The sequence below is a fragment of the Myotis yumanensis genome, unplaced genomic scaffold, assembly GCF_028538775.1.
Source record: "Myotis yumanensis isolate MYYU_CA2020_CCGP unplaced genomic scaffold, mMyoYum1.0.hap1 SCAF_2, whole genome shotgun sequence".
Taxonomy (NCBI): Eukaryota; Metazoa; Chordata; class Mammalia; order Chiroptera; family Vespertilionidae; genus Myotis; species Myotis yumanensis.
In genome coordinates this window covers 160,495,071-160,522,659 of record NW_027223753.1, presented here as the reverse complement: position 1 = coordinate 160,522,659, position 27,589 = coordinate 160,495,071, and the positions used below count along the sequence as shown (strand labels likewise).

At 53.9% G+C, this 27,589-nt stretch overlaps 1 protein-coding gene across 1 annotated transcript in view; it reads left to right on the top strand.

Moving 5' to 3' along the window:
- ADCY5 (adenylate cyclase 5) overlaps window positions 1–27,589 on the top strand; it is a 146,703-nt gene that overhangs the window by 108,215 nt on the left and 10,899 nt on the right. Inside the window, exons 8-16 of the mRNA XM_070406349.1 lie at window positions 1,680–1,820; window positions 7,036–7,058; window positions 8,275–8,419; window positions 9,625–9,722; window positions 13,529–13,616; window positions 21,450–21,566; window positions 21,938–22,102; window positions 24,848–25,023; window positions 26,964–26,993. Of these exons, the coding sequence (XP_070262450.1) occupies window positions 1,680–1,820; window positions 7,036–7,058; window positions 8,275–8,419; window positions 9,625–9,722; window positions 13,529–13,616; window positions 21,450–21,566; window positions 21,938–22,102; window positions 24,848–25,023; window positions 26,964–26,993 (983 nt within the window). The remainder of the gene's footprint in view (window positions 1–1,679; window positions 1,821–7,035; window positions 7,059–8,274; window positions 8,420–9,624; window positions 9,723–13,528; window positions 13,617–21,449; window positions 21,567–21,937; window positions 22,103–24,847; window positions 25,024–26,963; window positions 26,994–27,589) is intronic.

The following is a 27,589-nucleotide window of genomic DNA, read 5'->3' as shown; positions in this document are numbered from 1 at the left end:
CTTCTGTTGCAAAAAACGCACAGGCTCAGATCAGTTAGCCACAATGCTTCAGAACGTCATGAGCTGGAAATGAAGCCGCAAGGAGATCTGTGTCTCCCATATGTTCATCTCACTTCTCCGCTATTGCTGGGACAAAGCGGACTTTTGTTCTCTCTCTCTCTCTCTCTCTCTCTCTCCTGGAACTTGTGAATCTTTGTTTCTTGAACCTCTGTTTTTTCCCCTTTCACTTTCTAGTCTCTTTCTTCTCCCTCCTTTTGTCTCAGTCCACACTTACCAAAATATAAAATTGAATTATCAGCAGACTTCAGGGTTCTATTTTTAATAGTGTCATGTTCCAGGCCCTTAATTTTTAAAGTGAATGATGAGAACATTTCCTTTTTCTCCCAAGACTGAAATGCCTTTTACTGGTGGATCTTTCCGTTGGATTTATCTGTTGGTCAGAGCCCTGTGGTAGAGAAAAGCTTCCGTTTCCTTCCTAAGAAGTCAGGCTCAGGGTGAAATTAAGCTGTGAGAACAGTTCAGGGCAAGTCTTGGACGAGAGCAAAAGTTGGTTTTCAAGGAGGCACGGCTCTTTGGGGCAGGGCCCCCCTGACAGGGACGTCAGCGGCACCTCCTGCATCAGCAGCTCCCAGGCTGCTCCCGGACCTGGCTGCCCCCCTCCCCCACACTGGCTGCGGGGTGCCTCTGAGGGAGCTGTGATGAGAGGGTGGGGGGATGGAGGGCACTGTGGAGAGAGTTGACACATTTGGGGCTTAGTTGACACATTTTTAAATATGTGCTTGTTGTTTTGCTAGAATATAAATGAGCTGGACCCTCCCAGCCCTCCTCCCACATCCCCCTCTACCTGCTCCCAGGCCTCCAGGAGCCCCCCCCTCCCCTTCCTGCCCTCTGCCCTGGGCTCTCTGGGTCTCGGCTCTTCCCCCTTGACAAGTGGTCCAGAAAGGATGAAATGGAGACAGACAGACAGACAGACAGACAGTGATAGCCCCACTCCCAGCAGTGTCAGCTGGAACAGTCCGCCCCCTTCCCTCTGCACCCCTAATCCGGTGCACCCCTTCCCAGGCTTGGGGCACAGTCGGGGGGTTGCTCTCCAAACCTTCAGCGGAGCCTATTTGGATGGATGAATGGGCAGATGGACAGAAGAGATGTGGTTGGCACATGTCTGGCTGAGGCTGTTTGTGTATTTATACAATGCATGTCAGGCCTCGAATCTCCTTTTCTAATGGCCCAAACCTCTGGAAGCTGCTTTCCTGGCAGCAGGGCCTGTCTCCCCTCCCACTCTGCTAGGATACACCTATTTTGGATAAGTTGAGCGGAGATTGGAATCCCAGGTTTCCTCTCCCTCTGTCACCCCCGGACACCTACAGGCCCAGGCCGGCCCACCCCTGAGAATTCCAGGTGAATGACAGGTGTCCCAGGCCTGACTGCTTCCTCACAGATACCTCACTGTCCTCCTGGGCCCGCCAGGGCCAGCTTTGGGGAGTTCGGGGCGGGGGGGAGGTCAGGATGCTTTGTTGGGTGAGCTCTAGGATCTTGGCAGACTTCTGGGCTCCAGGCTGTGCAGAGAAGAGAGGGGCAGCTGCCTTAACCCCTGGGCATCTGGTTAGGCACCTGGGGATGAGAAACGCCACACGTGTGAGCCCTGCCCACAGGCTGATACATCTGTGTTGCTCTCCCAGAAAGAAGAGAAGGCCATGATCGCCAAGATGAATCGCCAGAGAGCCAACTCCATCGGGCACAACCCGCCACACTGGGGAGCCGAGCGCCCCTTCTACAACCACCTGGGCAGCAACCAGGTGTCCAAGGAGATGAAGCGGATGGTGAGTGACTGGCAGAGCACTGTGCGGGCAGCCCTCTCCAGGGATGGGCCTCCTGTGGGTGAGGGTGGGCCCGGCCCCTGGAGAGCCACAGAACAAACGCGTGGACGTGGGGCTCACCCACCTTTGGACTAGGAGCCAAAATGCCTGCCTTCTTGCCCCAGGCTTCCTCCCCCATCATCTCTTGGCAAGCTGAGTTGAGCTCTGGGACTTTGTAAGCCCACACTTACCAACGCCCCTTCCTCCTTCCTTGCGGCAGAGCTTACTGGCAGGGGCTGGAAGCAGACCTAGCTGACTGGGCCCAGGGTGAGGCCCTGGGGAGTTGGGGGGCTTCAGCTTGTCAGACGTTCTTCCAGCACCTGTTGCATTTTCCAGACCGCTGAACCCCACCCTTTGACTCAGATGCTCAGAGACCATCTCAGTGCTTGTTGGCAAGTGTCAGGTGATGGTCCCCTTGGCCCACTGTGTGGAAAAACACCCCTCTCCCTGCAGCCAGCTGGTGGGTGCATGCAGGCTGCACGCATGGAAGCCAGCATAGGGTTCTACCCCCATTGCAAGGGACCCTGCCTGCCTCGGGGGACAGACACCCCCAGCATCCCTGCACACGTCAGGGAAGAGCTAACGCAGGAAGTGTTGTCCAGGTTCAGTCCAGATGATGGAAAGGAATTTCGAAGATGGGAAGAAGACAAGGGTGACCGAAGTCAGGTTACAGCAGCCGTGTTTCTTTCTTTTCCTTTCCTTTTGTCCCAGAGCTCAAGGGCAGCCTGGCTTCCAGGCAGAGCTACCCGCCCTGCGGCAGGGCTGGGGGAGGAGTGAGGGCCCAGGGGTGCCAGTGTGGCCACGTACCTGGGGCCTGTGCATTAGGACCCCAGCTGGGGTCTGTGGGCCAGACTAGGCTTCAGCTGCAGCAGGAGGGGTTACAGACTCCATAGGAATTCACAGACAGAGCCAGGGACCTGAGGGAGGGGACAGCAGGGGACGGTCACTCTCCTTGCTAGCTAGCAAGGAGCAGACGACAAAGACTTAAGGAAAGTGTACAGGGGAAACAATGAATTGGGTCAAGACCTCTATTTCATATATATATATGTGTGTATATATATATATATATACATAAAATTATTAATTTCAGAGAGGAAGGAAGAGGGAGAGAGAGATAGAAACATCAGTGATGAGAGAGAATCATTGATTGGCTGCCTCCTGCATGCTCCCCACTGGGGATCAAGCCCGAAACCCAGGCATGTGCCCTTGACCGGAATTGAACCTGGGACCCTTTAGTCTGCAGGTCAATGCTCTATCCATTGAGCCAAACTGGTTAGGGCTCTATTTCACTTTTTTAAAAAAAAATTTATTATTTTTTTATTGATTAAGTTATTACATATGTGTCCTTATCCCCACATTACCCCCTATCCCCCCCACTCATGCCCTCACCCCCCTGTTGTACGTGTTCTTTTTTAGTCCTCACCCAAGGATATTTTTATTGATTATCTTAGAGGGAGAGGAGGGGGGAGGGAGAGAGAAAGATCTATAGGAGAGTGAGACATCCATCGGTGGCCTCCTGCACATGCCCTGACCAGGGATTGAACCTGCAGCCTAGGAATGTGCTCTGACTGGGAATCAAATCCACAACCTTTTGGTGTTCAGGACAACGCTCCAATCAACTGAGCCATCTGACGGGGGTCATTTTACTTTTGATGGTAAAGAATGAACCCACAGGACACCAAGGTTATGAGGGAGCAGAGTTGTCCCCAGAGCTTTGAACTTGGAGATTCACAGACTGGTCAGTGTTGCCCAGGGCTCCAGCCACCGCCCCCCTCTCTCAAGGGCCCTCCCAAGGCAAAGAGCAGCTGGTGGTCCCTCCCTGTGTTCACTCAGCCCTAATCTCCTGCAGGCTCTGTACCAAGGTGGGCAAGAGGGGTGGTGGGAGAGGAAAGGGGGAGACCGAGAGCAGGGAGAAAGAGGAAGCGGGGAGCAGGAAGAGAGAGGACTGAGAGGGTGAGTAGGGGGAGAGGAGAGCTGGAGACAATGGAGGGGTGGGGGGTGGGGAAGAGAAGACTGAGAGTGGGGAGGAGAGAGAATGGGGAGTGGGGAGGAGAGAGGATGGGGAGTGGGGAGGAGAGAGGATGGGGAGTGGGGGGAAGAAAGATGGGGAAAAAAGAGGTGAAGTGGAGGCACTAGCAGGCAGGAAAGATGCTTGATGGTACTTTCTCTTTTTAAAATCGGGGGAAAGTTTTTTTCCTTAGGGATATTTGGTGTAAGTGGAATCTACAGTTATTTCAGAGCCTCATTGGCAGACATGTTAATCATCGTTAGGGCTAGGAACTTGGGAGAAGTAGCACAAGGGCTGTAAGTGGGGAAGGGGCAGTCCCAGGGGAGGCTGGCAGCAGGAGAGGCTCCTTTAGGGTGTTGATTGCTCCCCCATCCTGGCTGGGCAGAGTCGCCCCCACCCCCGGGGCCAGCACCCTGGCAGAGAGTCTGGGCTGGGGATGGGACAGGTCCTGGCAGTCGCCAGGCACACCATTGGCAAAGGAGAGCTTTGGCCCTGACTTTCAGTGAAGATGGCACAGTGAGGGGTGGGGGTGGACATTAGGTTAAGCAGTGACTGCAGTTAGAAAGGGACTAACTTGTAGCCAGAGGTTTATTTCTTTAAATCCTGTTCCATCTTTTATTCCGCATTTAAGACACAGTGAATGGGTCTGCTGGTTTATGTGTAGGCACGAGTGTTGAAGGTCCCCAGTTTATTCATTAGTAAGAAGGTTGACAGGGTAATGCACGGACTCATGCTCATCTGACCAGGCCCAGGGAAACTCCGCATGGCATGGGGCGTTGGACTGGACCCCCAGCACCTGGGGAAGACGCACAGAGGCCCATGCAAACCAGAGCCTGCACCTCAGTGTGGACGGCTGCGGCCTCTGCTTCTGCTTTAGGTCTGAAGGGAGGAATCGGGAGCCAAAGAGAACCCCTGAGCTGAGCTGACTGCTCCCCAGAAGTGCTGAGACACACACCACAGGGACCGGTCTCAGGGCCCTGGCAGCCGGGCTGAGGACCCTTGTCCTAGAACTAGTAAGCAGGTCAGGGGACTGGAACCCGGGCCGCTGGGCGGTGTTCTGAATGACCACCTGCCACGGTTTATGGACCAAAGTGTATTCTGACTGTTGTTAATTCTCCGCCCCAGGCAGATGCTCAGCTCTCCACACACACGGCCCCCAGTGAGCTCAGAATGGACCCCGCCAACACCAGCCCCAGTAGACAACCAAAGGAGCACTGGGCAGTCAGAAACAGGTTTATTAAAAACACTGGAGGCCCCATGCACGAAATTCGTGCAAGGGGCTCAGCCCCCGCCACCGCCGCGGCTTTGTCCCGAAGGTCGTCCAGAAGGGTGTCCAGTCTAATTAGCATATTACGTTTTTATTATTACAGATGTCAGGTGTATTTTTGAGCAGTAGGCATAAAACAGCAGGGTTGTTCTCAGTCCCAGAGTAAAATCCTTGCCGGCCCCTGGGGTGGAATTCAGCACCCCCGTGTCTCTCCCTGTTCCCTAGGGAGCCCAGTCCAGCTCCACTGCCCGCTCATCTGTGCTCCCCGGGATCCTGGGAGTGTCCGGCCTGGGCCTGCACCAGGGGGAATGCTCACAGAGTAACACGACTCCTCTGGCCAGGCCCAAGGCTGGGACAGTGAAGTGGGTGGGTCTTGCAGCCTGGATGGAGGGCCCAGCGATTCGCAGAGGACAGGAGACAACTGCCAGGCAGCTTGGGAGGAGCTCAGAGCCCATAGCTGGGTGCTTGGATGTGCCCATGGAGGCTGCCAAGGCCCCTGGGAGCCCTCCGCGAACAGAGACAGAGCCCCTCGGGGCCATGTGGACCCAATGCCTGTTTCCGCGCCCAGCAGCTGTCTCATGGAGACCAACACAAGTCCCACTTGGTGTATTTTTGAGCCATGTCCTCCGTGGGAATGAAGAGAGGCATGCTCATTTGGGGTTTGGGTTTAGCCGGCATTTGCCATCCTCCTGTTTGCCCAGCAGTGTGCTCCCTGCCAGGCCTCAGAGGCGGGAGGCCATCCTCTGCCTGGCCCTGGCAACCTGAGCCCCCCTGGAAATGGGCCGTGCAGGGGCTGTGGCCACCTCCTCCTCTGCCTCCAGGACTCCACCCTCCTGAGTTAGGGAACCCTCCCTCCGTCTGGCACACAGCTGTCACTCTGTGGACGTTGCAGATGAACTCTCATCAGGACTGTGAATTTGGCAACCAGTGAGGGGCTTTCCCGCTCTCACCCTGCCTGCATGTGTGAACATCAGAACAGTAGTCAAACCCGGGCCAGGAGGACTCCTCACTCCTGGGTCCTCAATCAACTCTGGCCTTACAAGAACATGTTGGGCCCGGCTGGCATGGCTCCGTGATTGAGTGTCAACCTATGAACCAGGAGGTCACGGTTTGATACCTGGTCAGGGCACATGCCCAGGTTGCGGACTCAACCCCCCAGTGTGGGGCGTGCAGGAGGCAGCCAATCAATGATTCTCTGTCATCATTGATGTTTCTGTCTTTCTCTCCCTCTCCATTCCTCTCTGAAATCAATAATAATAGTGAACATGTTGGTCCTCAGATACCAGAAAAGCTGTTGTAGGTAACCAGGGTTTAATTTTCTTACGTCAGAACTTGTGAGTTCCTAGGAGATTGTGTATGTGCTCAGTGGGGGTGGTGTGTGTGTGTGTGTGTGTGTGTGTAGAAAAGGTGTGTCCACGCATGTGTGCACATGTGTGAGGCTTGATCGGCTTCGAGGTTTTCTCTTGTTTCCATCTGAGTCAGTTGCAGAATTGGGAGAGGACCCTCCAAGCCCAGGGTCCAGGATGGAGGGGGACAGGAGATTGGGGAATAGGACAAGGAGTTAGGTGTGGGGACAGGAAGAGCTTAGACACATGGATTTTGCCAGTGGATGAAATGAAAGCAGTGCACCCCCCGCATCCAGCACAGAGCCTGTCCCATCGGGAGAACCCAGCTATATTCACCAAAAGAAGGGGGCGAGGAAGGAAGGATGATGAATAGAAGGGAAGATGGAGGAAGGATAGAAGAAAGGGCTGCTGAGTGACAACCTTATCTTATTTCTGAGCTCCTTGTAGAACTGCAGAGAGAAATGGGCTGCCCCTTCCCACAGCCCCATTTCTGGAAGCCTTCGTGTCCAGTCCTCTCTGTTCTCACACTCCTCTCTTTTCTCTGTCCCTCTCTTTTAGGGCTTTGAAGACCCCAAGGACAAGTGAGTGACGTGCCCTTCATGATTCCTGGGGCATACCTTCAGATCTGCCTATAGCTATGTTTCCCCATGCTCCACGGGGAAGGAGCCCACACGCAGTCTTAGCTGAGTGTTCGGAGCCCACGGTAGATAAGAGATGGCCATCCAGGGCCATCAAGCAGAGAGGCTGGGCCCTGGCATTGCTCATATTCAGTCTCCACTCCATGCACACACACGTGTGCACACACAAAACTACATGTGTGCACACTCTGCACATGCATGTGTACACACACACATGTGTGTGCAGCTCGCAGGAAAGTGCAGGCCTGCCACAGTGGTCACACACAGTGCCCGGCCACACCCCAGTGCCCTGAGGGACTGTCACTTCCCAGTTCTCAGGGGCTGTCAGAAATTCCACGTCATTTTAGTTCAGCACCCAAAGATCATGCAGCCTTCCCAGAGAGTGCCTGAGCCAGGTTAGAGCACCGGGTGGCCACAGTCCCTGGGCAGAAGTCTCACCTCTTGATCTCAGCTTTCATTTCTGAATGATGGTACAGCCAGAAAGGACAGAGCAGAGACTGTTACCTGTGGGGAGAAAAACAATTAAACCTTCCATAGTAATATATATATATATATATATATATATATATATATATATATATATATACAAAAGCTTAAGTGACTGTTACTATGGAATGGCCAGAATGACTGGATGACTGGTCGCTAAGACGCACACTCACTGCCAGGGGGCAGAAGCTGCCCCCAGCCCACAGGCCCCAATCACTGATGGGACCTGCCGGCCAACCTCTTGGCTCCTCCCCCTGGCCAGCAGGCCTCGATCACCTGAATGGGGCCGGGCCCCTGGGCTGGGACGGGGAACCGGGGGTGGGTGGCGGTGTGCAGGCAGTGAGGGAAGGAGGAGGTGGGGAGGTGTGGAGGCAGAGAACTTGATTGGCCCTGATCACCGGGCCAGGCCTAGGGACACCACCTGTGCATGAATTTTGATAACGTACTAATACATCAATAGAGTCAGAAAAGCCAGCGGATCTGAGACTTAGGCAGTTTTCTACTCATGTGTGCAGGTGTCAGGAGGGGGTCCTGGCCTCAGTCTCATCTTCCCCACATCTTATTGGGGCTGATCTGGGTCTCTCTCCTGGATCCCTGAGCACAGGCAGAGCCACCGGTTAGCAGCGCCCCCTGGTGGTCAGCCTGCCTGGTGTCTGCCCCTCTTGCTCCCCAGGAACGCCCAGGAAAGTGCAAACCCCGAGGATGAAGTGGACGAGTTTCTGGGCCGTGCCATTGACGCCAGGAGCATCGACAGGCTGCGGTCTGAGCATGTTCGCAAGTTCCTCTTGACCTTCAGGGAGCCTGACTTAGAGAAGAAGGTAGGCAGCCTGAGAGGGAAGCAGGCTCCGCGCAGAACCAGAGCCAGCGGGAGGGAAACAAGGCAATGGTCGGCTCCCTCCGTCTCCATCACTGTTGGAAAAGCCCTTCTCGTCCCCTCTGCTTCCCCAGCGCTGATGCTGCACTACCCAGGAGCTGCAGATGTTAGAGAGACCTCCTTGTTTGGAAGGAATAAGTCTTAACCTCCTGTGCCTCATTCCTTAGCCAGGAAATGGAGATATTTAGCCTACTTACCTCAAAGGGTCATACTGAGGATTAAGTCCATATACTTAAAACACCTACAACAGTATCTGCCGCATCGTATGTGTTCAATAAATGTTAGCCTATTTGTATTAGTTTTGTTGTGTTGTTATCATTATCATTGCCAATGGACCACCGAGCTACCCTGAACCTCGAAGTATTGAAATTGGAAGGGGCAGTCAGTCTCCTTGAATCATGGCTGAGAGAGCTGAAGCTCACGTGGTTGCGCTAGTAGGTGTGCCCTGGGCCACCCGGTGAAGTAGTGACAGGGCCAGAACCAGTCCCAGTAGTGACACCTTTGCTCCATGTCACCGCGTCTTCCCGATGCTCAGTTAAAATGAGCTCATGGGAACTCCTGTCGTCATCGAGTAAAGCAACCATAAGTAGGAGAGAAAGGGATAGGAGGGAACGTACTCTGTCTACTAGCACTTATGGACAGACATGGATCACCTTCTCTGGGGGCTCCGTGCCAGCCAAGCCTCTGCTCGAGCGGCCGGTTGGTGTAGAGGGAGCTGGAGCTGGGGGTCAGGACTCTGGGGATGAGCTGTGTGATTTTGGACAAGTCCTGTGACCTCTCTGAGCCCCATCTTACTCCTCTCTGAAACGGCAGCGGTCCTGTGCCTACTTCCTAGTGTGCTTGCCAGGTGCGCGACGATGCGTGTCCTAGCATGTAGAGACGGTGCTCGGTAACTTTAGCTGTGATCATTATGAATTACTCCCGCAGTGATCTGGCCTTTGGAAAGTTTCTGGTTTGACACAGTTCAGCTCCTCTCCCCACAAGCATCACCTCATGGTGATTTGGGCTGGTTTCCCAAGAGCTCGGGCTCGCACTGGTCCTCGGGTCTTCCAATCCTGGGACCAGGCTGCCTGGTGTGTCGGGAATGGAGCGGGGCTGGAGCGGACCAGGGCTGGTGCCTCTGGCCCTCACTCTGCCATGTCCTCTCAGTACTCCAAGCAGGTGGACGACCGATTCGGTGCCTACGTGGCGTGTGCCTCGCTCGTCTTCCTCTTCATCTGCTTTGTCCAGATCACCATCGTGCCCCAGTGAGTACCCATCCTCCTTGGGTTCCTCCTCCGACTACAGGGTCTCCAGGCGTTTGAGGGGAGGTCATGTAGTGAAGCAGAGGCGGGAATCTGGGCTGAACTTGCTCAACAGGGAGAGAAGTTTGCAAACATGTCCTTGATGGACGGGGAAGCCAGGAGCCTGACTCCTCTGTCACTGGGAGGCCATGTGCTCATTCGAGGGCGGAAACCTCTCCCTGGGCACTGCCCTGCCGTGTGGGGTCTCCACACCATGGTGCCCACTGAATCACCCAGATTGGCCAGGCTCCTTTCCGCGTGGCCTTTGGATTTTGCAAAAAAAAAAAAAAAGCAACACATCTTTCAAAGATAAAGGGTATTTGCTATGCTGGATAATTTGAAGAATGGACTTTAGGTTTTGAAAGCTTTCTCAGAGACATGCTCCTGAACTCTCTGAGGACTGGCTATGTCACTAAGAGGCCCGTGGCTTCCTAGGGGACCACTCTGAGTGGCATTGGGGTTTTAGAAATGATGTGTTAGTCATTCACAATAGGGTCGTGCCTAGGCAAGAAAATAAACTGCTCCACATTTTAAACTTTTTATTATGCAATATTTCAAACATGCAGAAAGGTAAGGTAATTAATATAATTATTACCCATCCCCTAGACCAGCGGTTCTCAACCTGTGGGTCGCGACCACTTTGGGAGTCGAACGACCCTTTCACAGGGGTCCCCTAATACCATCGGAAAACACATATAGAATTACATATTGTTTTTGTGATTAATCACTATGCTTTAATTATGTTCAATTTGTAACAATGAAAATACATCTTGCATATCAGATATTTACATTATGTTTCATAACAGTAGCAAAATTACAGTTATGAAGTAGCAACAAAAATAATTTTATGGTTGGGGGTCACCACAACATGAGGAACTGTATTAAAGGGTCGTGGCATTAGGAAGGTTGAGAACCACTGCCCTAGACATAATAATTGTTAATATTTTACATTTTTTCTGTTACTTTTTATTGTTAAAATATGTATTTTTTAATTGCTTATTTAGAGAGGGAGGAAGGGAGAAGGAGAGAGGGAGAGAGAAAGAGAGAGAGGGTTCGGAGGGAGGGAGGGAGGAAGAGAGAGAGAGAGAGAGAGAGAAACATCGATCAGCTGCTTCCCGCACACACCCAACCAGGAATCGAGCCTGCAACCTGGGTAGACGCTCTGACTGGGAATCAAATTGGCGACCTTTCCATGCATGAGACAATGCTCAACCAACTGAGCCACACCTGCTAGAGCTTTTCTGGTTTTTTTGTTCTGTTTTTTAAAGTAAATTTTAAGCACAAGGACATTTTGCCCTTTAAAACCTCAATATACACCTATTCTAAGGGCATTTTCCTTCTTAACCACATTGCCTTATACACCCAACAAAGTTAACACCATTTCTCTGCCATGAACATCTAATACCATGTTCAGGTTCAGATTTCCAAAATGCCTTCTACAGTTAGTTTTTCACAGCCAGGATCTACTCAGGACCCACAGGTTGCCTTTGGTTATGTCTCCGAAGTCCAACTTAATCTAGAAGAGTCCCCTCACCCAAACGCCTTCTGTTCTTCATTTTGAAATAATTGTAGACTCGGAAAAGTTACAAAAATACTACGGAGCATTTCTTTACATCCTTTATCCAATTTCCCTAATGCTGACAACTTACATAACCTGCGTAGAATAGTCCAGCCCAGGAACTGAACACTACAATGATACTCTTAACTAATCTACAGACCATATTCTAATTTCATCAGGGTGCCCGCAAATAGCCTTTTTGTGGCCCAAGAGCCAGTCCAGGACCCCACACTGCAGTCCACTGTATCTGCTTAGTTCCCCCGAATCTGTGAGACTGTCTCAGCCTTTTCGTGTCGTTCACGGCCGTGGCCCTTTTGATGAGCACCGGCCAGTGAACGTGTAGACTGTCTCTCCGTTTGGGTTTGCCTGATGTTGTCTCACGATCACATTGAGGTTATGCTTTTTGACAAGAGCCCACAGCAGCGATGCCCTCAGTGCCCCTGTCAGGAGGTATGTGATGTCCATGTACTACTCAACGCCTTTTATTTCTAATGGCACTTTCTGTTGAAGAGCTGGCTCTCACCTTTTACCGGCTGTGACTCTGCCAGGATTCCGCAGCCGAGAACCAGACCCTGGCAGCAGCTGCTCCTGGAGGCCCGGCACGGAGGTGTGCAGAGCTGCTGGGGCTATGGGTTCTCTGGGCATAGGACCCATTTTTTCTGAATTGAAGGGAGCTACAGGTGTAAATAAGCAACCTAGACTTTCTGTCCTGTTGCAAATAAAAGCCTTCCTTTGGCTGCACAATCCTGCAGCTCGGCTTGGGTGGGGGGGATGTGGGGACGGGAGGGGGGGGGTGGGGGGGTGGTGGTTATCCCAACACCCTGCCTGCCTCCAGCTGCTTGGTTCCCTCCTCAGGCCGCAGCCCCAGGTTGCTAAGGCATCGAGGGAGGTCATTCTCTAGCATCCTCTCTCTGTAGAAGCTAAAAGCTACTTTAAAAGTCTTTCTTTCGCTCGGAAGAGAGTTCTCTCCCCTGTTCAGGCTGTTTAGAGCAGCTAAGTGCTGGCTTCCGGAGGAACCTGGAACAGAGACCTCACTTGAACGCCTCCCTAGAGGCCTCCCCTGCCTCCTCAAGCCCATCACTTGCCTTCAACCTGCCAACACGCCTGGCATCCCTGGGCCACTGCCCTCCCTGAGAGAGAAGGGATTTCAGTGGCCTCCCTCCTGTGATGGGGTGGGGTGTGCCTCTCCTCGGCCAGCCCCTGCCCCAGGAGCTCCAGTGGAAGGTTCCAGATGCAAAGTCACTTGCAGCTCTTTTGTCTGAGGATTCTGGTCTGCGGTGGATGTTAAGGTCACCTGTTCTCTGCCTCAGTTTTTGTTGAACTGGTTGGGAATCGGAGAGCACAAATGGAGCAGGCCTTGGGGGCCTTGGCAGTGGGAGGGGACAGGGTTTAGGGGCTCTGACCTTCGAAGGGACATGACTGCTGTTTCTCAGAGTGACTGGTTGAGCAGCTTGACAAATGCATTTCTATAAAGATGGCTGTTTATCGAATCAGTTTCAGCCTTCGTAGTTATCAAGCGAGCCATGCGTGGCTGCTTGGAGGGAGGGAATAACCAAGTGATTTTTTAAAAATATATTTTTATTGATTTCAGAGAGGAAGGGAGAGGGTGAGAGAGATAGAAACATCAATGATGAGAATCATTGATCTGCTGCTTCCTGCATGCCTCCCACTGGGGATCAAGACCCTGATCGGACTCGAACCTGGAACCCTTCAGGTCATAGGCTGATGCTCTATCCACTGAGCCAAACCAGCCAGGGCCCAAGTGATTTTTAAGATGAGTCCTTCCAAGGTAAATGAAGGGAGTGTGTGGGTACTTAAGGTAAATGGAGGGAGTGTGTGGATAGCTAAGAATTAGGCAAAGTGCTGAGCAGGTTTCTCCCGGTTCTCCACTCGGCGCCCTGTGGCTGCTGCTCCGCAAGAAGGCGCGGGAGTGTGGGAAGGGCAGGAGCCAGACTGTCACAGAGGAGGGTCCTGGATGGGTTCACAAGGCTGCGTGAGCCCTTCTGAGTGAGTCAGGGGCTAGGGAAGCCTGGGCGGTGGGAGCAGGGGAAATGGAGCCCCTTCTGCTTCCTTCCCAGGGGCGCCCAGAGCCCCAGCCCCAGAACTGTGAGGAGGGCGCTGCAGCTGGCTTTCGGGTCAGCCCGTGAGAAGCTGTCACCCGCCTCCTGGACGTGACTGCACTTCCATCCCTGTCATCTCCTCTCTCCTTCAGCTCCGTGTTCATGCTGAGCTTCTATCTGACCTGTTTCGTGCTGCTGACCTTGGTGGTATTTGTGTCCGTGATCTACTCCTGCGTGAAGGTGAGTCTGGCTGGCACCTGAGCCGCACCCCCTTCCTTGTCTCCGTCTTCCCTTCCGTCCCAGCCACTGATGGGCCCTCCCAGCAGCCTAATGGCCCCACTCCGGATCAGGGTGTGTGGTGCTGGGTCACAGCTCTCGGCTGGCCCCAGCCGTAGGCTGGACTGAGAGGGTGGTCGGTCCGTGGAGCCTTGTTTGTATTGACTGTGCAATCAGCCTTCATAGATCTTTGCAACAAGAAGGTGGTGTCGCCCCCTCTCTTGTCTGTCCCTCGGTGTCCGGCGGGTGGAGGAAGGGCACCTAGCACCGTGCTTGGCATGAAGCAGTGGTCAGATATTTGCTGAAAGAATGGGTGTGGAAGGGACCTCTCACCACCCCCCTCAGTGTCCCCGTGGGCCATGGAATGGGCCCCGGGGCGGGGGGGACCGAGGAGATGATGGCTTTGGAGCTGCTCATCGTATGGACGAGGAGGAGGCACAGAGTGGTTCGTGGTTCAGTCAGGGCCACACAGCGGGTAACGTGGGCACGAGGCCCTGTCCTGTGTTTCCCTCTCACGCCTTCTCTGGGGCGTGCTGTGCCCACCAGCCAGCTGTGTCCTGGGAGGGACCTGGCCACAGGATATTTGGGTCCATTGTAGCAAGTACAGGTTCCCATTTCCTTTTCCACCAAGTCTGGCTCTTCTTTTCTTTCCAGTGGATTCAGAATTCCCTGGGTGGAGGGGCCAGTCAATCCCAGAGAGCCCTCTGTGCCCAGGCAGGGACCAGCCCCTCCAGCTTCTACCTTGGCCATTTCTCTGCTCTTCCTGACACTCGCTCGGAGCCACGCCCCTGGGCTGGGGTGGGGTGGGCCAGGCCCTGCCATCACCCCTGCACACTCCTCAGTGGGCACATGTTCTTTGTCCGGAAGGGGTCCTTCATGAGGGTGTTAACTGTTTCATCACCTGATAGCAAGGTCTTGGTGGACTGACTGTCAGAACCGGAAGGCCTTGGGAATGATCTGGCGTGGTGCAGCCCTCCCTGAGCAAGTGCCCCTGAGCAGGTGCCCAGGGAGGCGCCCCTGAAGCGGATGCCCAGGGAGGCGCAGGCGGGCTGGGTCACTTGGCATGTGGAGCCATGTTGGAAGCCGGTGGCTTCGCTGCATCACAGGCTCATCCTGGTTCCTTGTCCTTCCACTGGGCTCTCCCTCAAGACTCTGCGTTTAGTCACCTCCTGCCTTGGGTCCTCTCTTTCATTGTCAAGCCTTCCCCACCCCCAGCCTGCTAGTTCCCCAGTGGGAGCCCTGCTTCCTTCATCTCACGGCTGTAAGAGCACACCACATACTCACAGGAGGCAAAAGGTGGAGAGAGCCCTGTGTCCATCAGCAGATGGACAGGTAAGCCGAGTGGTATATGTATACAATGGAACATTATCTGCCCATAGAAAGCAGTGATGTTCTGACACATGCTACCACATGGCTGAACCTTGAGGACATCATGCTAAGTGAGAGAAGCCAGACACAAAAGAACATACATTGCATGATTCCACTTACATGAAATATCTAGAATAGGCAAATTCATAGAGACAGGAAGTAGATTACAGGACACCAGGGGTCGGAAGGAGGGGGATGGGGAGTTACTGGCCAGTGGTACAGTTTCTGTTTGGGGTGATGAAGGGGTTTTGGAAAGAGATGGCAGTGGTGACTGCCCAACATGCTGCATGTAATTAATGCCACTGAATCGTGCATTTATATTTTACCACAATAAAAAGAGTCAAAACAACCTTTAAAAAAAAGTACATGATAGCTAAAAGGGCCCCTTAAACATTTTTTCTGAACCCCAAAAGGGTCTTTTCTCTTTATCAGCTGAGGCAAAGTCATTGTTTGAGGCACATGTGTAGTCTGTGGAAGCCAGACCAAAGCTACATGTGGTCTACAGTACTTAAACCACAACAGATTTCCCTCTTTCCTCCTAGCTGCTTGGGTAGATCTGGGCTACACAGATTTCATTGGATCTGTGTTCCCCATCTGCATGTGCCCCTGATGGTGCGGGAGGAGGAGGAGTTAGGGGAGGAGGAAAAGAGGGGAGCCCACTCGTATCCGCACCACCGTTACTTCCTGGCCCTCCTCTCCCCCGCCTGCACTGGCCATTTGGAGTTAGTGCTTTGGTCTGGTGAATTCTTTTCACCCTTGTTCACGGTTACTCTTGGGGAGCACTCCTGCCTCCTCTGTGTTATTGACTCTACCTCGTCTATAATCACTGCCACACTCAGTCAGCTTGTTCTCCGATCCTGCATCCAGCCCTGTGGTCTTTCTGATGCTTCTGAGGAGACCCAGTTTCCTCACGGGAAGGATGGTGGGTAGAATGCCCACCTCCCCGCCCCCAGTTGGTCCTCCACCAGCCCCACCCTCCAACCAGGGTGACCACTCTTCCATCTTGCAGATGTAGAGCTTCTGTAAAGACTTTGTTTAGGAAAAAGTCCTCTGTGGCCAGTCAAGTCTGGAACCTGCTGAGCTGGGCCAGGAGCGGAACTCACTCTGACACCCACCCTGGGTCCCGTGCTTCCCTCCCAGCCTCTCGATAAGCTGTCCTCTCAGCACTTGTTTACTTTCTGGGAAGTAGACCCCAACCTGAGAAGTCGTTAGTGGAACAGACGCCTCTTTTGTTTCGTTACTTTCCTCTCCGCTTTCATGTTACCCGTTGGCTGTCTGCACAGTGAGACATAAAGGGGCAGCTCTCCCTGTTGGGGTGCACACGGGCAGCCTGGCCCTCCCTCCCGATGCAGGACGTGGGCCTGGCACTAGCACAGTCGCACCTGCTTGCAGGCAGACTGACAGCCCTGATTCGATCACCTTTGCAGGTATTTGCCGCAAAGTTGATGGACTAGAATTTTCAGTGTTGCTCTGCTTTCCCTCTGAGAACATTTGCCCTTTACCAGATCTCAGTGGTCATTGCATTCCCACGGTTTCTCAGCCTCGGCTGGTGGCTTTTCCCTGAGATGCAGCAGTTCCTCCCGTACCTCGCCCTGTACAGGCGCCGCAGAGACAAAACCAAGCAGTTCCGTCAGACGTGTCTTCTTTCTCCATTTTATTGACTTTCCCATTTCCCCCAGACAATGTGGACTAACTTTCCCAAATCGTCCATATTGTAACCCTTTTGAAGAGAGGAGCGTGAAGAAAGTGGCGGCTGAATTGGTGGTCGTCCGGGCTCCGCCAGGGAGCCATTCCCGCTCCTTCCTGCTGGGCGTTTTCCCTTCCTACTCGCTGAGGGCTGTGGTCACCTTGCCACTGGGTTTGTCTTATCTCTTCCTGACCAGCGTGGCCCAGTTCGCACACAGCCCAGCTGGCTCACGGAGGCTCATTTGGTGCCCTGGTCTTCATCTTGTCCCGAAGTCCTGGTCTTGTTTCCAGAGCACATCAGCTACCCCCCTGAACCCACTGTCTCTGGGGTGCCTTGCCCTGAGGATCACCCCTGAACACTTCCTCCTGGTGATGCTGCCTTGTCTGAACCTGCGCACGGCACTCTCCCCTTCCCTTGGCATCTGTGCCGCCCTGGGCCCGCTGCTGCTCTTCTTAGAGGGCCATCCTAAATCCTTCCCGCCATCACACGTGGTCCACAGACTCAGAGAATTTCAGATCGGAAGGGGCCTGAGCAGTGAGGCAGCCCTGACACTTCCCTGAGGCTGGACTCTCTCTATCATAACCCTTCGAGGCATGGACCAGCCTCTGCTTGGTCACCTCCAGGACGGCGAGCGAGCTCACATCTCCCGAGCGCAACCCCCTCCCGCCCCACCCCCTCCCCCGTTGGCCAGCTCTGACTGTCTCAAGGCCTGCCCCTGACAGTGCTGCCACTTTAGCCACCACCACCCAATGGGTAGGAGAGGGTGGCTCCCTCCTTTCCCCACAGGCGGATCTGGGTCCCCTGCCTTCACTGAGGCTCATTAGCACATCCTTTCCCGAAGGCCAGACTCCTTCCCTGCAGTTTGGGACTTGGGTACAGAGAGGCCCAGGAGTACTCAGCCACATACTTCTCTGCACATGTGTGCATGTGTGCACACGTGCATGCATGTGTGTCTATCTCCCTCATCCTCCAGGCCGCTGGTTCCCTCTTAGTTTGCATCCTACCGACCCCTGGGACTTGGATACCTGAGCTTTTAGGCTCTGTCCGCTCGGTACAGTCTCCACAGTCTCTCCTCTTCCCACAGCCTGAAGGAGGCTAAGTCTCACCTGCTGGCTGTCCTCTCCACCCTCCACCTGGCTGCCGCCCACAGTGTCTAACACAGGGTCTTATGACACTACCCCTCCCCTCTTAAGTATCTTCTGCCCTCAGGATTCCCACACTCACCTTCCCACCACCATGCTCAGGGCCACCTTCTGTCTGTTAGGGAGAGGATGTTGGCAGACACGTGTTCACCGACGTTTGAGTCAGGAAGTCTAGGTCCAGATCCCAGCTGTGCCACTGGAGCTGTGCTTCCTGAGCCTCTAGAGCAGTGGTTCTCAACCTTCCTAATGCCACAGCCCTTTAATACAGTTCCTCATGTTGTGGTGACCCCCAGCCATAAAATTATTTTCGTTGCTACTTCATAACTGTAATTTTGCTACTGTTATGAATCATAATGTAAATATCTGATATGCAGGATGTATTTTCATTGTCACAAATTGAACATAATTAAAGCATAGTGATTAATCACAAAAACAATATGTAATTCTATATGTGTTTTCCGATGGTCTTAGGCGACCCCTGTGAAAGGGTCGTTCAACCCTCAAAGGGGTTGCGACCCACAGGTTGAGAACCGCTGCTCTAGGTGGTTTTTATTGCATCGACTTGGCCGGTGAAGAAAATAGGTTCAGAGAGGTTAATAAGGCTGCTTTCCCTGTTCCTGGAACTCAGAGGCAGTACAGCTGGGATTTAAATCCAGGTGGTTCTTGACTTCAGAGCCCACAGGCCTTCCCCTCCAGGACACTGCCTTTGTTAATATGCCCAGCTGACCCCTGAGAGGCCAGAGATGACAGCAGCGGTGTGACGCCTGGTCAGCTTCTGCCTGCCTTCTTTAGCCTCCAAAGTTTTCATCTTGTAAAAGACTTTTCTGCTTTTGTATTAGCTCTTTGAAAAAAAAAAAAAAGCTGTTTTCTTAAACTTTCTGCCATCAGATTTCATCACCTTCTTCCATCTCTGCAATCTGGTTCGACATCACAGACGGGAACCAGGCGCCAGGGAAGTTATCGATTTGCCTGGAGACTTTCAGAGTGGCTAGGATCAAAGCTGTCCCTCACCCAGTCAGGGCTTATTAATTATGTCCCCGCTCCTGTATTTATATTATATTGATTTGAGTTCATTAGACTGGGAATGTACTGGTTTGGAATTTCTTTCATTGATCCTTTCATTGATCCTCTGATTGGGAGCGAGCATTGAGCAGCTAGTTTGCACAGACACAATGTTCTGCCGTAAAAATGCCCTCCCGGGTCTGCCTGCAGCCCGCGAGGGACTCTGAGCCGTGCAAAGTTTTGTTATCCACACTGTGGTTATTAGAAAAGGTGGGATTTAGGCTCAATATGTTGATGAACTTTTCAATTACAGGAGATGAGGTACTCTATAAAGCAGGGCAGGATGGCACATCTTTTGCAGATTTCAAAAAGCAGCAATTCCTGGGTTCTGGCTGAGGTTTTAAAGTCAAGAGTGGATCTTTTGAAAGGGTGACAAGGGATGTTGGCCTGTAGCAAGCCAGTGCACTAAGACTCAGTCATTCATTAGATGTTAGAATGATATTCTGGATTGTATTTCTTTTTAAGCCTGCAGTTCTTCTCCTAGCCTCTGGGTGGCCCCTGTGGGGCTCCTGGTCCCCCTTGACTAGGCAGCCCATGGACATATCCTGCTCCGATCCTTGGTGATTGCAGAATAATGAAGGAAGCCCTTCAGTTGATGGATAGGGTGATCAGAACTAAAACAATTTAAGCAACATGGGTGGGGGTGGGGATGGAATGGCAAAATTTGAATCAGGCAAAGATTAGAAACCATCTGTCACATCATTTCAGAGTGAGATCCTGATGCAAATGCCAAACTGCTTCCCCCAGCTGTGAAACCAAAAATTCCTTTAATAGGAAACAAGGACCTTCATTTTTACTGGCAACATAGCTCTTTAGAATGCAAATATTAACTAAATTTTCTATTGAATTTAACAGCTTACACAGCACTTTCCAATGCATCATTTCCTTGAGTCTTAGCCACCTTGAAGATATTCCCTACTTGCTGATGAGGAAACTGAGGCTCAGAGCCCTTCCCCACTTCCCCAGGACCAGACAGCTAGTCAGAGGCCGAGCAGGATTTTTACTAAATGCTTTATTGAGATATAATTCACATACCATAAAATCCACTTTATAAAGGTGGCTGGAATTGTAATTTAGTAGTTTCTGGTATATTCATAAAGTTGTGTAACTATCATCACTATCTAATGCCAGAACATTGTCATCATCCCCCAAAGAAACCCCACACCTGTCAGCAGTCACTGCACGTCCCCTGCTTGCCACGGCCACGGCCACCTCTAATCTACTTTCTGTCTCTGTGAATTGGCTTGTCCTGGAATTCCTATATAATAAACGGCTAATATGCAAATCGACCGAATGTCGGAACGACGCTATGATGCGCACTGACCACCAGGGGGCAAATGCTCAACACAAGAGCTGCCCCCTGATGGTCAGTGCACTACCACAGGGGGAGCGCCACTCAGCCACAAGCCAGGCTGATGGCTGGCAAGCACAGCAGCCGTGGTAGGAGCCTCTCCTGCCTCCGTGGCAGCGCTAAGGATGTCCAACTGTGGCTTAAGCCCACTCCCCGCAGTCAGACATCTCCCCTGAGGGCTCCTGGACTGTGAATGGGTGCAGGCCGGGCTGAGGGACTCTCTCCCACCCCCCGCCCTGAGTGCACAAATGTCATGCGCCAGGCCTCTAGTTTTGTATAAATGTAATCATACCGTATGTGGCCTTTTGAAATTGGTCTCATTTACTTAGCATCGTATTTTGAAGGTTCATCCATGCCATACCATCATGTAACAGCCCTTTATTCCTTTTAATGGCCAAATAATATTCCTTTGTGTGGCTGTATCACATTTGTTGATCCCTTCATCAAACTGATGGGCTCTTGGGCAGTTTCCATTCCCCCCGGTCTGCCGGCTTCTTCTTAGTCTATGCCGGTTGGGAGATGCAGAGGACATGGTGGACAAGGCCGACTGTGTCAGACTTACTGGGGCCTGATCATGTAAATTACCAAAACCACTGTGGGTCTTTTAGTGGACGTACAGTTTGTCTAGTTGAAGGGAATACGGGGAGGGTTGGGCGAGGGAAATGACAGATCCATGAGCGTCCTGCTGAAAAAGGCTCACTGAACTCACTGGTCTGTGGCCCACCCTCCTGCTCACAGGCTGCTCTGCCCCTTCTCACCAGCTCTCCCCCTTCCTCCACACGCCGGACCTCATCTCTTTCTTCTGAGGAGACTTCTGACCCTCCGTGACTCCTCAGCTGTCACCTACTGTGCCTCCCTGTTTGTAACTCCCAGAATTCACAGTGGGTACCAGTGCTTTTCCCTCTGCTTCCCTGTTGGAGTCAAGATAGCATCTTTCCTTCTTCCTTCCATCCTGCTTCTCTCACCTGTAAGGTCCCGGTAGACCCGCCCTGGCCAGCTGCACAACCTGGGCTGTGGGCCCGGAAGCAGTGGTGCCAGGCAGGAGGCTCACACACCGGAGTGCATCTCAGGCCTGCGCCAGCTGGCCAGAGACAGAGGTGACGGGAGATCTGGTTCTATGGCGGTTTGTGGCGTGCCCACTGAATTCTGTTCTGTGTCTCTCTCTCTCTCTCCTCCCCCGCACCCAGCTCTTCCCAGGCCCCCTGCAGACCCTCTCCAGGAAGATCGTGCGGTCTAAGATGAACAGCACCCTGGTCGGGGTGTTCACCATCACCCTGGTGTTCCTGTCGGCTTTTGTCAACATGGTGGGTGGTTCTACCTCTCCAGCCCCATTGGGTGAAACCGGGGGAGCCCTGCACCCCTTGAGCATGGGCTTGGAGGAGAGTCTCCCCCAGACCCTGGAGTTCTCCCTCCCAGGAAGTCTTCTTTGGGTCCCACCTCAGGTCTGGGATCAGGTTAACTCCTAAAGCCGCTCCCGGTCTCTGGAAGTCCCCAGGGGGGTGTGTGGGAGCCCCGCTGTGGGCACAGGCACTGCCGGGTCCTCAACCTCTTCCAGGCTCCTCTCCTGGTTCGGGATCAGGCTGCACCCAAGACGGAGAGTGAACAGGAACCCACTGCCCTGTGGGGATGGGCCGCCCTGGCCTGGCTCACCGCTGACTCTCCTCCCCGCCCCCAGTTCATGTGCAACTCCCAGGACCTGTTCGGCTGCCTGGCAGATGAACACAACGTCAGCACCAGCCAGGTCAACGCGTGCCATGTGGTGGAGTCTGCCGTCAACTACAGCCTGGGGGACGAGCAGGGCTTCTGCAGCAGCCCCTGGCCCAACTGCAACTTCCCCGAGGTAAGGGGCCGGGAGGGGCGGGTGCAGATGGAGAACCTCCCGCCCCACCCCCGCTCTGCCAAGGGCTGCTCTGAGGGACAGTCAGGGGCTTCAAGGTCACTGCCCTTTCAGTGACCTCATTCCCTCGATCTCTCTCACTCCACGTGCCAGACACCAGTGAAGGAGGCCAGCCTCCTCAAGGCAGCAGTAACACCAGCAATAGCACAGCCCTGTTCACACAGCACTCACCACTGCGAGGCACTGTGCTGAGTGCGTTACAGACACTTACTTTTCATCTTCACAGCAACCCTGTGACACAGATGCGGTTATTACCTCCTCTATGCAAATGAACCGAGGCACAGACAGCTTACATAAGTTCCTCAAGGTCACACAGGTAGTAAGAGGCAGAGCCAGGCTCCTGCCCAGCTCATCTGGCTCCCGAGTTCGTGCTCTGAGCCCGGGGGTAGAGCTGTTTCTGGACCCTCGGCTTGGGCAGGACCCAAGGCTGCCTCTGGAGAACCCGGCCAAGCCCCTGCTGTGGTCAGAGACCAGGGGCACAAGAAAGTCACCCCTTCAAAGCGTACAGTTCAGTAGCTATTAGCATAGTCACACACTTGTGCAGCCATCATCATGATCTGATTTTAGAACATTTCTGTCACCCTGAGAAGAAATGGTGTACCTGTAGCTTACTGGGTTTAACAATGGCTCTGAGAACCCTAGGAAGCAGCGTGAGTTAAATGCCTGTGGTCCGTGAGCTGCTCCAGTCACCTCACTGCGTTTTCTTGGGGAGCAGTTTGCAAGGGAGCAGCAGGCCAGGTTTCCAACGCAGGGCATTGCCTCCTTGTACTGGGTGATTCCCACACCTCAGTTCCCGTTTCACATGAAGCCTGTAAGATGATGGCAGTTTTGCCTTTTCCTGGGGAGAGGGTCCAAGCATTCATTCAACTCACAAGGGCCCAGAACTGCAGTGCGGACCCCTGGGCGGCCACAGTGGCCTCTCTCCCGTCCCTGGGAGGGAGCCTGGCCTGCCTTGCGGCACAGACAGGGCAAGGGAAACTCAGTGAGGAGCCGGACTCCGCGATGCTCCCTAGACCAGCGCTTCCCCTCCTCCTGTCCCGGGGCCCAGGCCAAGGGCTCCCTCTCCCTGGGCGGCCACGCTCCTCAGGCACCTGGGGGGGGAAGGGGAGGCAGGCCTAGGCCTCGCACTCCCGCCTCTGTTCCTTCTCACATCTGGACAAGAGCCCATGGAGCTGCTGCCTGAGGGCTATTTGCTGAGAAGCAGAAGCTGTTTCTGGTCTCGCACTTGTCCCTTGGTGTCGCTCCAGGGAAGAAGCGGAGGAGTGGGGGAGAGGGCAGGGCAGAGCCTGTTCTAGCTCCCCGTTTTCTGGAGATGGGTGGTCCAGCTGTCAGTCTCCCGTCCTCACCAGCCCCACCAGTTTCAGCCTGTTTATCCCCGCTGGCTACATGCTCCAGGGCTGACCCACCCCACATGGCTGTTCTGAGTCACAAACTCTGAGGCCCTTGGGCAGCCCAGCATTAAGCCTTAGCCTCCTGGTTGTGTGGGCTCTGGGTCCCAGTGGCAATCCAGGCTGCGCTTGGTGCCCCCTCCCCATCTCCCAAGGACGGGCTTATTATCGTTGGGCTGAATTAACTGGGTCTGCCTCCCTGCTCCTTCCTCTGCCCCTGTTCCTGGTGGTGACTTGAGGCTGGTCCCGCCCCTTTCAATCACAGGGGTCCTCTGCAGCCCCTCTCGGGGTTCCCGAAGGCCTGAGGAGTCAGGAAGTCCAACCTGGGGGCGACCTCACTGCCAGCCACCGCCTTTTGGCCTCCAGCCAAGGCAGAGGCAGTGAATAGCGAGTCCCAGTGTCTGACTCAGAAATAATGATGCTAAATTTGAAAGCAAGAACAAAATAATAGATGCTGGCATGTCTGGGATTAGCACTGGGGATGGCAGAGCAGAAGGGGCCTCTGAGTCTACCTGAGTCAGCCACTCGGTTGTCTGAGAAACTGAGGCTCAGAGGCCAGAAGACACTCCCCCAGAGTAAATCGTACAGGGCCACCGCCCCTGGTCTGAAGCCTGCCAGGGCGGATATATTTTGGACTTCCGAACTCTTCAGATTTTAAGAGGTTACCTCACACCCCCAGTGCAGTGTGCATAGCAGCTGATAGTGAAACATGGTAATATTTCTGCAGCAAAATGTATGAATAGTCACAGGAAGCAGGATAAAGATGAGAGTTAACGGCACATCAGGTGGGTCAGGTTGCCACCACATCAGTTAGGAAAACATGTTCAGTTTTTAGAGCTTTGGATTTAAAGCTGCAAATCGGGAGTTTGGGGCCTGTGATCCCCACAGTTATTGGGGGTGCAGGACACTGCCCCAAATCACCTCATCTCGGGTCATTGTCACCGTGTGCCCATGAGATAGGGGATTTTGCAATCAGGGAAACTGAGGTTTAGAGAGGTTGAGTACATGGCCCAAGTCACACAAACAGTGCATAATCAGGATGTAACTCAAGTCGGCCTGAGCCTGGAGCCGTGCTCTAACCATGGGCCCTACTGACAGTGCTGGTCAAACCCAGCCTGGAGGGAGCCCCATCTCCTGGTTCCTCATCAGGGCTCTTCACATCACACCACAGGTTTGCATCAGCAGAAATAACCCCAGGCGAGGCTTCCCTCAGGCCAGCTCAGGCTGGATGGATGCGGGGAGGGCGGGGCCCGGGGAGGGCGGGGCCTGGCCGCTGAGGCCTGCTGCTCTCTCTTCCTAGTACTTCACCTACAGCGTGCTGCTTAGCCTGCTGGCCTGCTCCGTGTTCCTGCAAATCAGCTGCATTGGGAAGCTGGTGCTTATGCTGGCCATCGAGCTCATATACGTGCTCGTCGTCGAGGTGCCCGGTGTGACGCTCTTTGACAATGCCGACCTTCTGGTCACCGCCAATGCCATGTAGGTGGCACCCTCCTCAGGCCCCCACTGGGTCTGGGCATTGCGGAAAGGTGGGAAGAGCAGGAGGCTGGGTCCTGGGCTGGGGGCGGGGGAGTGTCCTGTGGCTCTGACCATCTAGTTTCTCCCTTTCCCAGTGGCACAGTGGCCTCGGGGTGGCTGACCCCACTGTTCCCTCCAGTTTCCTACTCAGCCCTGCCCTTGGGCCTCAGATAATTGTCCCTGACGTTTCCAGGGCAGCCTGTGAGGAGCTGTTTTCACTCTGACTGCCTGTGCACCCTGTGCCCAGGGGTCGAGGTCGCAGGGCTGGCTAGCAAGGTCTTTGGAAGCAGAGGAAGGGCCTCTGTGTTCATGGACCCTGCATCCCACCTGGCACCAGGCCCTTGGACATACATGACCACTTTCCATCCTCAGCAACCCCACCAAGTAGGCCGCGCTGCCAGGGACGTTGGGTGGTTTGTGCCCGGCTCAGAGGCTCCTGCCTGTGATGGCGAGTGGTGAAGTCCCACAGTCTGGGGGAGGGGGGGTGTGGGACACAGTGCCCCAGGCTCTCTAGCTGGCCGTTAGCCTGGCCATAGAGCGGCAGATGTCAGATTACTGAGGGGCAAGACCTCTATCTAGCTTTGGGTCAAGTTGAGCTTCAGTCTCAGCCTCAGATACACATGTGGCTATTTTTCCCGAGCCTCACTATTTCTCCCAGTAAAGTGGGAATAATAATGCCCACAGTGGTAAAATGTATGTAAAGTGTAGTATGATATGCAGGACACATCCCCCCGCCCAACACGCACTCAGGAAGCACGAAGAATGTGAGTGGCAGGTCCGTCCCCAGAGGAAATGTGGCAGACTGTGCTCCCTGAATCAGAGGAAGTGCCATTAATCCCCTAGGACGCACTCGGCCTGCCGTGTTTTAGGCGCCGAGCTGGCAGTGAGGTACCGGCACTCCTTGTGAAGAGAGTACCACCTGGAAAACGAAGGTGTAACGAAGGACCTAAGTCAGATTCAAGGAAGAGCTTCTGGTGGCTGCGTGGGGCTGTGGGCAGATGACAGGAGACCCTGCAGCGTTGGGAGCAGGGCCGCCTGCAGCCCCGAGAGGAGGAGAGGAAGGTGGTGTGGGCCTTTCTACCCATGGGTCAGGTGGGAGCGGGAACTTTGCCTCTTCTTTCTTACCTGCTCCTCTCCCACCCCTCCCCTCCCCTCCCTTCCCCTCTTCTCTCCTCTCCTCCTGCTGAAGTAGCAGCAGAGAATGGTCATTTCTGGGCTGGGAGACCCTGACTTGGCTCTAGGGCATCACTGTCCAATAGATGAATAATGCAAACCACAGATGTAATTCAGAATTTCCTAGTAGCTGTGTTAGCAAGGCCGCATGCAGCAGCCACACACTTGCACTCAGTACTCCTTTAAGCTCAGTAGCCCCATGTGGACAGTGGCGAACATCCTGGATGGTGCAAAGGGCTGGGCTGGGCGAGGTGGATACGCCTGGGTCCCCAGGGTCTCAGGTAAAGGCTGGGTAGTGTGTGGTCATGGCGCCCAGCTGCTAGGTGGTACTGGGCTTTTTGCTTCCATCCTGAGAGCTTCCCTGGATCAGGAGGGGTGCTGGGGTGGGGGTGAAGGAGCACTAGTAGTGGGAGTAGCAGTATTGGACATGGGGGTCAGAGCAGGGTGGGTGGACACAGCAAAGTAGGAGCAGAGCAGGGTGGGGGACACAGCAGGGTGGGGACACAGCAGGGTAGGGGGACACAGCAGGGTGGGGGGCAGTTCAAAGTGGGGGGACAGCAGGGTGGGTAGCAGGGCAGGGTGGGGGAACAGCAGAGTGGGGATCAGAGCAGGATGGAGGACACAGCAGGGTGGGGACACAGCAGGGTGGGGGATACAGCAGGGTGGGGGATACAGCAGGCACTGAGCTGCCGAGTGGCCCTGAGCAGCCCTCCCACTTCTGTTCACAGAGACTTCAACAACAACGGGACCTCCCAGTGGTGAGTTGATGTCCTCTCTCTCTCTCTCTCTCTCTCTCTCTCTCTGAGTTCTCGGAGAGGGCCTCTCCCTCCCTTCACACAGAGCAGCGGGGCCAGCAGAGAAGGCAGCAGGGCCCAGGTGGGAGGGGGCTTTGTGGCAGGTGGGCCCTCCCCTCCCTCGTATCAAGGGGGCCACACTGGGTAGATGCCCCCCTTTTTTATGATCCCACCACCCCAAGGTGATCTATAGACCCCACGGCCGGGGCCTCAGGGCCTACAGGCCATTCCACAGGCTTCAGCTTAAAGCGTTCAGCCTCAGGCTCTTCCCCAGGAGCATGTGTCCACCCTCAGGCCTAGAAGGACAGGAACCAGTGCCCCGTCAGCCCCCCGGTGTGGGGTTAAGCCCTGCATCGGGCTGCATTTGAGATTTGAGCTCTTTGCTGGCACAGGGAGCAGGGTTTGGGATAGCTGCTTTTATTAAGAGTATTCTTTTTAATGTTAACAGAAATATAACTAGATAGTAATTAGCACTTTTGGAGTTCCTACTGTTAGGTACAAAGGATTTGTATATAACATTTTCAATTTTTATCACAAGTTTGAAATGTGGGCATTGGTAC